Genomic DNA, 13,319 nt, shown 5'->3' with positions numbered 1-13,319 from the left:
GTGATTCCGTAATTCCGTCCAAAATCAGGTTGTAGGTTTTGAGTTTTGATTTGGAGTGAAGGTTATGTTGTCGAGGGTAGCATCCTGTATATGTTCCTGACAAAAAAATCCAAGTTTATCTAACTCTAAATATATATATTTTTTAGGAGCTCATCTGACCTCTCTCCATCTCTCTGTCCCTCTCTCACTCCCCATATTTATGACCATCTCTCCATATTCATCTTGCCTCTCTCTCACCCCTCACTCCTCTATCCCCCTCTCAATTCAAAATAATTAAATTCAGTCAACTTTATTGGCATGAAATACATGTGTATATATATCTTGTCATCCTCTGTCCCTCTCTAATCCTCTCTCTCTAGCTGTATAAGGACCAGAGGAGAACCAGCTGTGAGAACGTATCCCGCAAGTCTTCAGACAGTGATGTCAGCGACGTGTCAGCCATCTCTCGCACCAGCAGTGCCTCCCGCATCAGTAGTACCAGCTACATATCCATCCAGTCAGAGAGACCCCGGGGACGCTTCAAGTAAAAAGAACCACACACACACACACGCACACACACGCACCTGTGTGTTGCAGTAAAGACTACAAAATGTATTTGTCTGTCTGTGTGATTGTGTGTGTATGTGTGGTGTGCGTGTGTGTGCGTGTGTATGTGTGTGTGTGTGTGTGTGTGTGTAGCAAGGCGATGCGTGCGTCAGGCCGCAGCATGTTGAAGAGCACCAGTGTGAGCGGTGAGATCTATGGCATTGAGCACACTGACGGCAGCCAATCAGATACAGCATTGGGCGGGGGCAAGAAGCGGCGCTCCAGCCTCAGCCAACGGGTGGTGGCCATTGTGGGCCTGCCCTCCAGACGCAGCTGCAGCACCTCACAGCTCACCTCCCAGAAGGGTAATACAGACATACCATACAAACAAGACCCCATACACAAGCGTATCCAGCACCCATATAAAAACCAGTTGGTAATATGAATGTATTGTTGTTGTATTTGTTGTGTGTAAAAAAAAGCAGTGGTGGTGGATACTAAGAAGAAGGGCAAGAAAAAGAACAAAATTCAGATCCAGCGGAGTACAGAGGTGGGCATGGCTGTAGAGTACCCCCGCTCTGCCATGAACCGCCAGGCCAGCAGAGACTCAACTGACGGCAGCATGAACAGCTACAGCTCTGAGGGGAAGTCAGTATCTCTAGCCTCACTCTCTCTTTGACTGTAGTGATAGTGTCATTCTCACTTCAATGCTTATCCAGTCTAACGTTATTCTGATCTTCAGTAGTCTAACCCCAGTGTGTTTGTGTGTGTTCCAGTCTAATCTTCTCGGGGATGAGGCTGGGGGTTGACAGTCAGTTCAGTGACTTCCTGGATGGCCTTGGCCCCGCCCAACTGGTGGGCCGGCAAACATTAGCCACACCCGCCATGGGTGAGTGGCACAAAGGGATATGATGGACAGTAGTGATGCGTGGGTAAAATCGCTAAGGAAGCCAAGCCAGGGAAAAAAGCCATATTACAACCTACAGTATGTGTTGTGATAATTGCGTTGTTTACTCTATAACTTGTTAGTTCATATGCGTTGACACCGTGATATATAGGCCTAAGGTCGAGACAATAAGAAGACACAGTGGCAGAATAAATTCAACCACACCTTTGTTTCATCACAATACCGGAGAGCAACCTCTGTCTGGTGAAGTTCACAAAGCATATTGCTTGTACAGTAACAAACAGTTACATGACCTACAGCATGGTCAATCAAGTTAATGTTTCTGACATTTTCGGACCACTAAACAACTATTGATTTAGAACCACAGAGAGTTACCGCCGAAAAGAAAACAGGAGCTGCCTCCACTATTCCAGCACCATTTGAACTTCAGCGTTTCAACATCATCAAATCACCTATGCTTAGTTTAACCTCTCTTGGGCAGGTGGGACGCTCACCCACGGTTCACACTATTCAACAGCCAGTGAAAAATCAGAGCGGCAAATTCAAAACCACAAAATGTCATAATTCAAAGTTCTCAAACATACGACTATTTTACACCATTTTAAAGATACACGTCTCCTTAATGTAACCACATTGTCCGATTTCAAAAAGGCTTTATGGCGAAAGCATAAAGTTAGATTATGTTAGGACAGTTCCAACACAAGAAAAAGCACACAGCCATTTTCCTAGCAAGGACAGGCGTCACAAAAACCAGAAAACCAGCTAAAATTATGCACTAACCTTTGACGATCTTCTTCAGATGACACTCCTAGGACATCATGTTACACAATACATGCATTGTTTGTTCGATAAAGTTCATATTTATATCCATAAACCCCATTTTACATTGGTGTGTGATGTTCAGAAAATATTTTGCCTCCAATACTGCCGGTGAATCAGCACAACAATTCACAAAAATACTCATCATAAACGTTGATAAAATATTAAACTGTTATTCAAAGAATTATAGATGAACATCTCCTTTATGCAAACGCTGTGACAGATTTGAAAAAAGCTTCACGAGGAAAGCACACTTTGCAATAATCTGAGTACTGCGCTCAGAAAAATACACTAGGCAATACAGATACCCGCCATTTTGGAGTCATCTAAAATCATAAATAGCATTAGAAATATTCACTTACCTTTGATGATCTTCATCAGAAGGCACTTCCAGAAATCCCAGGTCCACAATAAATGTTGCCGTGTTCGATAAAGTCCATAATTTATGTCCAAATAGCTCCTTGTTGTTAGCGCATTCAGTAAGCTACTCCAAGTGTAGGAAGCGCGCGGAAAATGTCACGACGAAAAGTTAAAAAAGTTATATTTACGTTCGTTCAAACATGTCAAACATTGTATGGCATCAATCTTTAGGGCCTTTATCACTTAGAACTTCAATAATATTCCAACCGGACGATTCCATTGTCTTGAAAAATGTTTTGGAACACAGCTACCTCTCACGTGAATGCGCGCCAATGAACTGATGTCCTTCCCTGGGTCACCAACTTCCCAGCCTTCTTGTTCGGTCTCTGTTCATCATAGATGCCTCAAACAACTTTCTAAAGACTGTTGACATCTAGTGGAAGCCTTAGGAAGTGCAAAATGAACCCTAAGTCACTGTGTGTTTGATAGGCAATGACTTGAAAGGACTACAAGCACCAGAATTCTCACTTCCTGGTTAAATTTTTCTCAGGTTTTTGCCTGCCATATGAGTTCTGTTATACTCACAGACATCATTCAAACAGTTTTAGAAACTTCAGAGTGTTTTCTATCCAAATCTACTAACAATATGCATATTCTAGTTCCTGGCCCCGAGTAGCAGGCCGTTTAATTTGGGTATGTTTTTCATCCGGCCGTGAAAATACTGCCCCCTACCCTAGAGAGGTTTTAATACAGTGACAACTAAAAGATATCAAAAATTATTTAGTTCAATAAACATAAGCTAAATATGATGTGGCTGTCCATGGTACCGATTGCTGTGTGTGTGTGTGTGTGTGTGTGTGTGTGTGTGTGTGTGTGTGTGTGTGTGTGTGTGTGTGTGTGTGTGTGTGTGTGTGTGTGTGTGTGTGTGTGTGTGTGTGTGTGTGTGTGTGTATATACAAGAAGTAAAAACATGTTGACTCACACTACTTGTAGAGAAACACCAATGCCATCCTCCTCTCTTTCATCACTCTGTCATTCAGTACACAATTTTAGTTGTTGTTGTCCTAGGCTACCTGGCTAAAATGCTTGATCGCTAACCTAAATTCTTTTCATGGGCAATGATGTGCCAGGCCAGCTAGTTAACATTAGCCTTCTACATCTAGCTACATATTGAAGTTCCATCCTCTCGGGCCAGGGGAACAACAAGGTATGAATTAATGGTTGGATCAGAATTGCTGTTATAATCATTGGCCAATAAGGAGGGAGAATTCAATAAAACCACAAGTCTAAATCCATATCTCTATCCATGGCTATTTAGGAAAGGAATCATTTTAGCTAGCTAGCTAGCTAGCCACTGGAGGACAGTGGCACAACGAGATGCAAAAATAAAATAAATTGTGTAAATGACGTACTGCTTTTAATCTGATGTGATTGGTGTAAAGCCAAATCCAAACTGGCTTCCCTTACACTTTTTTTGGGTGCGCAAGGACCATTCACAATTGAGCTCACTCAGTTTAGCTCAACACTGATTATTTCATATATTTTTTATATATTTTTTATGCCAATTGCTCTCTGGCTTCTCTTGCATTCAATGATATGGTCGGCAACAATGTCATACTCTTTTTGACCAGACGACATCAGATAGATGTGCTACACATACAGAGACAGAGGGGCGCTGTTTCACTCACTCGGATGCTTTCTCCGCTGAGATACAGTACATTAAGCCTCGTGAAACACAAGGGGTTGAAAGATACATTATTTTATGTTTTTAATACATTTTTTAGGAACAATTTTTGGGGAAGCCATGATTCCCTTGAGTACACACCACTGATGATATACCGTGTATGGTTTACAGGAGATGTTCAGATCGGAATGATGGACAAAAAAGGCCAGCTAGAGGTGGAGGTGATTAGAGCCCGTGGCCTTACCCCCAAACCAGGGTCCAAATCACTCCCAGGTACCACACACATGCACACACACACACACACACAAAATCCCAGATAAGTGTGTCTGTTCTCCATTCCCTCACCTTTCTCCCCCACACCACTCTGTCTCTGCAGCTCCCTATGTCAAGGCCTACCTGCTGGATAACGGAGCCTGTAAAGCCAAAAAGAAAACCAAGATTGCACGTAAAACCCTGGAGCCTCTCTACCAGCAGGCCCTGCTGTTTGAGGAGAGCCCACAGGGGAAAGTCCTCCAGGTAATAACACCGGGGACTTTTACTGCTTGTGTGTGTCTGTGTGTGTGTGTGTGTGTGTGTGTGTGTGTGTGTGTGTGTGTGTGTGTGTGTGTGTGTGTGTGTGTGTGTGTGTGTGTGTGTGCGTGTGTGTGTGCGTGTGTGTGGTGTGTGATGCATACGTGCGTGCTTGAAAGTGTGCGTCATTGGCCTTATCTCTGTCCCTCTCCACAGGTAATAGTCTGGGGCGACTACGGGCGACTGGATCACAAATGCTTCATGGGAGTTGCACAGATCCTATTGGAGGAGCTGGACCTCTCCAGCACAGTGATTGGCTGGTACAAATTGTTTCCTCCTTCCTCATTGGTGGACCCTACCTTAGCCTCGCTTACGCGGCGGGCGTCCCAGACATCCCTGGACAGCTCAGGACCAGCTGGTATGCGCTCTTAGTGACCACAACGCAACAACAACCCCAAATGGAAAACAACCAATGGACCACAACTGACCAGAGTGCATGACCACATCCCTAGGGCCAAGATAGACCTTAAGCAAATCAAAGCCAGACAGAGAGATATAGATATACAGAGAAAGAGAGGGAGAGAGAGAACTAGCCAATCAAAGTTTAGCCAGAGTCAGACAATCATTTCCCATGCTTCCCTCCTTCCGTCTTCCCTCCTTTCTCTGGTCTGCTAGGGCCTTGCTCCTGAGTCTCACCTCTTCTATTTCTCATCCCTCCTTTTTATGTATCCATCCTCCTCCTCTCTGACATCTCCTTTTTTTGTCCCCTCTTTCTCCATTCCTCCTCTCCCTCCGTTGAGTGTGTTATGGCTTGTGCTCCTGAGATTGAAGGGACTCATGCAGCCCACTCTGTTAGGGGGCACAAGGGATGTCAGCCCAGGCTTGGTGTAGCCAATCAGTGAAGAGGTTATTGTGAGGCCATAAAGAATGTGCAGGAGACAAAGGGAAAAGATTGAAGACGCCCTGCCGACAGCTGCCCATCAAAATGCGTTTCAGCATTGAGGTCGTCATGGCGTCGCTATATCTGTGAGGATTGGCATGATTGCACAACCTGTTAGGTGAGGGAGACTGCACAGGTGAAAACAATACTTGTTCTAAGATCAAAGCAAGCACAAAAGCTTGATTCTTTTTCAGACAACTAATGGTTGCGAAAGAGGAAAAAAAGGGCCAAATTATGGTTAGATCTATTTTATTCCATATTCTATTTGCCTAGAGTTGAGAATGGTACCTAGAGTTTGCCTAGAGTTGAGAATGTTGAGAATGTGGTGCAGACTCTCTGTGTGCATATTTGGTTTCGAGTGACGGTGGTCTGCAGACCAGCAGAGGTCTCGTCACCCCCCGCGAGTGTGGTGGGCGCAGCATGACTCGGGACCCAGGCCCAAGCTGCATGCACATTTTTTTTGTAAAACAAAAGCCAGACGAATTACTTAAAAAGAGACTAGACTAAATGTGTGTTAGTTCCACATACTTTAGGCCAGCTTGTATGTTGCATGTACTTGTACAGTTTGCTCGTACTGAATATGAATACAAACAGAAAAGCCATCCGCCATCCAAGGGCGGACACCGGGGGAATAAGCTCCGCCCAGGCCACACCTCCCACTCTGCGTATGAATATCCATATTAGGAAGTCTCCAAAATACTTTTTTATTTTCTTGTGTTCCTTTTGAACCCTTTGGAGAACAGTGCTGTATCGTAGTACTGAGCAAACTGACTATCTGAGGAGCTAGGTGTTTTAACTATAGTCTTTGGCAGTGGGGCTAGGTAGAGAATGTGTGTATAAAAACAGAGATTAATGTATATGAAGTATAATTATGACATAAATGATAAAAGATATAGATATATATGATTATCAAATGAGTGTATCTGACTATACACCTATCACCTATAAACACACACACTCGTTGTAAATATGAGTCAGGGGGACAATATTTACACACACAAAACGATCCAAACATTCCTAGTCCTATGGAAATAGATCTGAGCCCCTTGCCCTGTGCTTTGAGAGCCGCTGAGCGGTGCCCAACCACAAGGGGGAGCCAACAGACCTTTCAGTTTCTCCTCATAGCAGCCAAAACCAACATGACTATTTGCAACACATGCCACCTTGTTTCTTTAACCGCAAAACTTTAATCCCCGTATTTTCTCATGGTTTGGACTGAACTTAAAAACCCATAAAGATTTTGTTAGCTGACGTTTTAGTTGAACCTCTTGCGGTGCGGCCCACTGCCCTTTCCTTTGTCAGTATTACTCCACGATACTGATTGTTTACAGTCCATGAGTTTCCACTCAAAACACGATATCTAGGAAAGAAGTATTCACTTCAACATTTCTTGTTTGTATAACAGATGTGGCTCTACTGGTGTGTATGTTTTATATTCAAGAGTTCATTTTTATTATTTACAAATAAAAGACTGTGGAAGAAAATGGTGGGCAAATCGACTCCGGTTTTTGACTTGCCCTTGTAGATAAACAGGGTATATGATGATGAAAACGATGAACTTAACTACCGCAAAATGGCTGCTGAGCAGTACAAAGAAGTCAACATGTTCATGCGCCAACATATTAAGCGATTTAACAACTTTTTAATGACTTTCCCTTACCTTAATCCTAACCTTAACCCTCAACGAAGGTAGATGCTGCACATCAAGGGTGGGCTGATGTGGATTGGCCCCCTTTACAACGCCAAGCACTTTGAAGCATATGAAGTGCTACTAAAGCCATTGTTCGGTATCATTATTTGTCAACTGTTATCTTTCATAACAAGATAATGTATGCATGTCATAACTGCATTAGTATCTGGATAACATTGATAATGTATGTAACCCTGGGACTAAACACCCTGCAACTGGATCCTGGACTTCCTCACGGGCCGCCCCCAGGTGGTAAGGGTAGGTAACAACACATCCGCCACGCTGATCCTCAACACTGAGGCCCCTCAGGGGTGCGTGCTCAGTCCCCTCCTATACTCCCTGTTCACTCATGACTGCATGGCCAGGCACCACTCCAACACCATCATTAAGTTTGCTGATGACACAACAGTGGTAGGCCTGTTCACCGACAACAGTGAGACAGCCTATAGGGAGGAGGTCAGAGACTTGACCGTGTGGTGCAACGACAACAACCTCTCCCTCAATGTGATCAAGACAAAGGAGATGATTGTGGACTACAGGAAAAGGAGGACCGAGCATGCCCCCATTTTCATCAATGGGGCTGTAGTGGAGCAGGTTGAGAGCTTCAAGTTCCTTGGCGTCCACATCACCAACAAACTAACATGGTCCAAGCACACCAAGACAGTCGTGAAGAGGGCATGACAAAACCTATTCCCCTTCAGTAGACTGAAAAGATTTGGCATGGGTCCTCAGATCCTCAAAATGTTTTACAGCTGCACCATCGGGAGCATCCTGACGGGTTGCATCACTGCCTGGTATGGCAACTGCTCGGCCGCCGACCCCAAGGCACTACAGAGGGTAGTACGTACAGCCCAGTACATCACCAGGACCAAGCTTCCTGCCATCCAGGACCTCTATACCAGGCGGTGTCAGAGGAAGGCCCTAACAATTGACAAAGACTCCAGCCACCCTAGTCATAGACTGTTCTCTCTGCTACTGCATGGCAAGCGGTACCAGAGCGCCAAGTCTAGGTCCAAGAGGCTTCTAAACAGCTTCTACCCCCAAGCCATAAGACTCCTGAACAGCAAATCAAATGGCTACCCAGACTATTTGCATTCCCCCCCACCCACCCTCTTCTACGCTGCTGCTACTCTCTGTTATTATCTATGCATGGTCACTTTAATAACTCTACCCACATGTACATAATTACCTCAATTACCTCGACACCGGTGCCCCCCGCACATTGACACATTGACTCTGTACTGGTACCCCCTGTATATAGCACCGCAATTATTATTTACTGCTTCTCTTTAATTATTTGCTATTCTTATCTCTTACTTTTGGGGGATTTTCATAAAACTGCATTGTTGGTTAAGGGCTTGTAAGTAAGCATTTCACTGTAAGGTCTACACCTGTTGTGTTCGGCGCATGTGACAAATACAATTTGATTTGATATCAACAGAGAGGTATATTTTCTGGGTGATTTAAATATTGACTGGCTGTAATCAAGCTGCCCACTCAAGAAAAAGCTTCAAACTGTAACCAGTGCCTGCAACCTGGTTCAGGTTATCAGTCAACCTACCAGGGTAGTTACAAACAGCATGGGAATAAAATCATCAACATGTATTGCGCACATCTATACTAATGCTGCAGAAATGTGCTTGAAAGCAGTATCCAAATCCATTGGATGTAGTAATCACAATATAGTAGCTATATCTAGGAAAAACAAAGTTCCAAAGGCCGGGCCTAATATAGTGTATAAGAGGTCATATAAGAAGTTTTGTAGTGATTCCTATGTTGTTGATGTAAAAATATTTGTTGTTCATTGGGGTGTGATGAGGAGCAAACAGACATTACACTTGACACATTTATGAAATTGCATATCCCAGTTACTAATAAGCATGCACCCATTAAGAAAATGACTGTAAAAACTGTTAAATTCCCGTGGATTGATGAGGAATTGAACAGTTTTATGGTTGAGAGGGATGAGGCAAAAGGAATAGCAAATAACTCTGGCTGCACAACCGATTGGCAAACGTACTGCAAATTGAGAAATCATGTGACTAAACTGAATAAGAAGAAGAAGAAAATACACTATGAAACAAAGATAAATGACATAAAGAATGATAGTAAAAATCTTTGGAGCACCTTCAATGACATTTTGGGAAATAAGGCTAACTCAGCTCCATCATTCATTGAATCAGATGGCTCATTCATCACAAAACCGTCTGATAATACCAACTACTTTAATGATTTTTTTATCGGCAAGATTAGCAAATTTAGGCATGACATGCCAGCAACAAATACTGACACTACAAATCCAAGGTATATCTGACCAGGTTATGAAAGACAAGAATTGTAATTTTGAATTCCGTAAAGTGAGTGTGGAAGAGGTGAAAAAAGTATTGTTGTCTATCAACAATGACAAGTCACTGGGGTCTGACAATTTGGATGGAAAATTACTGAGGATAATAGCGGACAATTTTGACATTACTATTTGCCATATCTTCGATTTAAACCTACTAGAAAGTGTGTGCCCTCAGGCCTGGAGGGAAGTAAAAGTCATTCCGCTACCTAAGAATTGCTTTTGATATTATTGATCATAGTCTGCTGCTGGAAAAACATATGTGTTATGGCTTTACACCCCCAGCTATATTGTGGATAAAGAGTTACCTGTCTAACAGAACACAGAGGGTGTTCTTTAATGAATGCCTCTCCAACATAATCCAGGTAGAATCAGGAATTCCCCAGGGCAACTGCTTAGGCCCCTTACTTTTTTCGATCTTTACTATCGGCATGCCTCTGGCTTTGAGTAAAGCCAGTGTGTCTATGTATGTGGATTGGATGACTCAACACTATACACGTCATCTACCACAGCAAGTGAAATCACTGCAACACTTAACAAAGAGCTGCAGTTAGTTTCAGAGTGTGTGGCAAGGAATAAGTTAGTTCTAAATATTTAAAAGACTAAAAGCATTGTATTTGGGACAAATCATTCACTAAACCCTAAACCTCAACTAAATATTGTAATAAATAATTGAGAAAGTTGAGGTGACTAAACTGCTTGGAGTAACCCTGGATTGTAAACTGTCATGGTCTAAACATATTGATACAACAGTAGCTAAGATGGGGAGAAGTCTGTCCATAATAAAGCACTGCTCTGTGAAGCAACACAAACATAGGCACAGACACATGCATACACACATTATAACATACGCCGTCATTGTAAATAAGAATTTGTTCTTAACTGACTTGCCTAGTTATATAAAGGTTAAAATTTAAATAAAACATTTCATAAAAAAATACCCCACAAAACATGCCACCAAAGTTCTCTTCACAGTCCCGAAGTCCAGAACAGACTATGGGAGGTGCACAGTACTACATAGAGCTGTGACTACATGGAACTCTATTCCACATCAGGTAATTGATGCAAGCAGTAGAATCAGATTAAAAAACATAAAATTAGACCTTATGGAACAGCGGGGACTGTGAAGCAACACAAACAGAGGCACAAACACATGCATACACACATGATAACATACGCACTATACACCCACCTACATATGGATTTTGTGTTGTAGATATGTGGTAGTGGAGTAGGGGCCTGAGGGCACACACTTAGTGTGTTGTGAAATCTGTTATGAATGTATTGTAACGTTTTTAACATTGCATAACTGCCTTAATTTTGCCGGACCCCAGTGAGAGTAGTGGCTGCCTTGGCAGCAGCTAATGGGGATCCATAATAAATACAAATACAAATTAGGAAAGATTATTTCAGCTCACTTACCTGAGATGAAGGAGTCATCTCCAATCTAAAAATACACCTTCAAATGTGTCGATTTTCACTGACATTTACAACAATAAACCATGTCCAAAACTCACACTTAGTAGTAGCAATGGACATAACACAGTTTTAGGCACTACCTATGCCATAACCTTACGTAGCTGGTGTAAAAGAAACGCCATGACTGGACGCCTACCTAAACGCCTCCGTCTATGCCAGGGGTCTCAAACCTGTTCCTGGAGAGCTACATACCGTCCTGTAGGTTTTCGCTCCAACCCCAGTTGTAACTAACCTGGTTAAGCTTGTCAACCAGCTAATTATTAGAATCAGGTGTGATAGATTAGGGTTGGAGTGAAACCAAAAGGATGATAACTCTCCAGGAACAGGGTTGGATAACTCTGGCCCTACACCATGACTACAAGATGACAAAACAAGCCTAGGTTTTGTAACTAAATGCTTTTCAACTGGCCTCCTGGGCCTAGGATTCTATTCAACCAGGCCTAGGATACTCTTCAACTGGGCCTAGGATACTATTCAACTGGGCCTAGGATACTCTTCAACTGGGCCTAGGATACTATTCAACCGGGCCTAGGATACTATTCAACTGGGCCTAGGATACTATTCAATTGGGCCTAGGATACTATTCAACTGGGCCTAGGATACTATTCAACTGGGCCTAGGATACTATTCAATTGGGCCTAGGATACTATTCAACTGGGCCTAGGATACTATTTAACTGGGCCTAGGATACTATTCAACTGTGCCTAGCATACTATTCAACTGGGCCTAGGAATAAAAATAGGAATAAAAATAAATAAAAATTGTTTTCCACAAATGTAGTGCACTGGGCCTGTATTAGCAGACTGATATAGCCTATGTGCGCTGCAAAAGGATTTGTCCAACACCCCCACACCCCCAAACTACTTCCCGCAGCCAGGCAAACGTAATATTCTGGTCTGACCTGGAGAAGAGTTGGAGTGGGAAGGGTTAAATAAGACTATTGGAAGATGGGAAAATACTGGACAATTGAGCTGATGACCTAAAATGGAGTTAATGGGTCCCATTATGTTTTCATATCACAAATAGGCCCATTTTTTTATAGTATGATGTCATATACTTTTACTAATAAGTCATAGATAAGTCATTTTCTATTTCATTTATTGTTATATCTGTACAGGATATTTAAGGACTGTGGCTTTAAACCAGAGGGAGAGGAGTTCCTTGGCCCTCCATGTTCCAACACCTCTTCCAGCAGCATCTTGGTTTCCTTAGGCTTTGAGGAGTGGGATTAGTTTGAAACACTTGGTGTCTCAACTGTCTTAGTGTCAGTATTACCGGTAAATTGTATTTCTCACAGACAGCAACTAACTACCATACATGTCTACTGCGTACAGGGAAAAATGTAGGCTACATAGAAACACTTGGATACAGCATAGAGTGAACAAACATGGCTTTAGCGCCATCATCGGGTGAAAAATAGGTTTGTTCTAACAGAAATGCGCTGACTTGGGCTCCCTTGTCATGCCTCTGTACTGGCAGCAGCATTAGTCTAGATGCATTTGTCAATTTACTCAGTAGGCTTCAGTTCACAGACAAGAACATCCAAATGGAGGTGTGGTCATAATATTATGCCCACACTTAGTATAATGACACATAATACGTCTTCATGTTTCTACCAACCAGCTGTGTTTCTTTAACGCTTCCTCTTCATTTTTTCACATCGCTGGTTAAGTCGTTTTTATTGAGAATGTAAAGAATGTTCATATTCAGTTCTTATTCACAGTGAAATAGCCTTTCTTGGCCTGTTTCAGAAGAGGCAGAACACTTGATCCCATTTCTGATAGCCAGCCTGCTTGTAGCGTCACACCCAAGAAGACCCGAGGCTGTAATCATTGCCAAAGGTGCTTCAACAAAGTACTGAGTAAAAAGTCTGAATACTTATGTAAATGTGATTATTATTATTTATTTTTTTGTGCAATTTTATTTTTTTTAAGGGTTTTGCGTTGCCATTATGGGGTATTATGTGTAGATTGATGAGGGGGGAAAACTATTGAATCCATTTTAGAATAAGGCTGTAACGTACCAAAATGTGTAAAAAGTCGAGGGGCCATGCACTTTCTG

The 13,319-nt window shown here is 42.6% G+C and overlaps 1 protein-coding gene across 4 annotated transcripts in view; it reads left to right on the top strand.

Annotated features, from left to right (window-relative positions):
* Nucleotides 1–7,229, top strand: part of rims1a (regulating synaptic membrane exocytosis 1a) — a 71,354-nt gene extending 64,125 nt beyond the window's left edge. For all 4 annotated transcript variants that reach the window (XM_082964765.1, XM_082964768.1, XM_082964767.1 and 1 more), the window contains 7 exons: nt 360–523; nt 679–890; nt 1,008–1,173; nt 1,302–1,414; nt 4,467–4,568; nt 4,672–4,811; nt 5,022–7,229. In XM_082964765.1, the coding sequence (XP_082820891.1) occupies nt 360–523; nt 679–890; nt 1,008–1,173; nt 1,302–1,414; nt 4,467–4,568; nt 4,672–4,811; nt 5,022–5,237 (1,113 nt within the window). In that variant the 3' untranslated portion in view covers nt 5,238–7,229. The remainder of the gene's footprint in view (nt 1–359; nt 524–678; nt 891–1,007; nt 1,174–1,301; nt 1,415–4,466; nt 4,569–4,671; nt 4,812–5,021) is intronic.
* The last annotated feature ends 6,090 nt before the right edge of the window (nt 7,230–13,319 follow it).

Source organism: Salmo salar, chromosome 18, assembly GCF_965601325.2.
Source record: "Salmo salar chromosome 18, fSalSal1, whole genome shotgun sequence".
Taxonomy (NCBI): Eukaryota; Metazoa; Chordata; class Actinopteri; order Salmoniformes; family Salmonidae; genus Salmo; species Salmo salar.
This window is presented reverse-complemented; position numbering and strand designations above follow the sequence as displayed.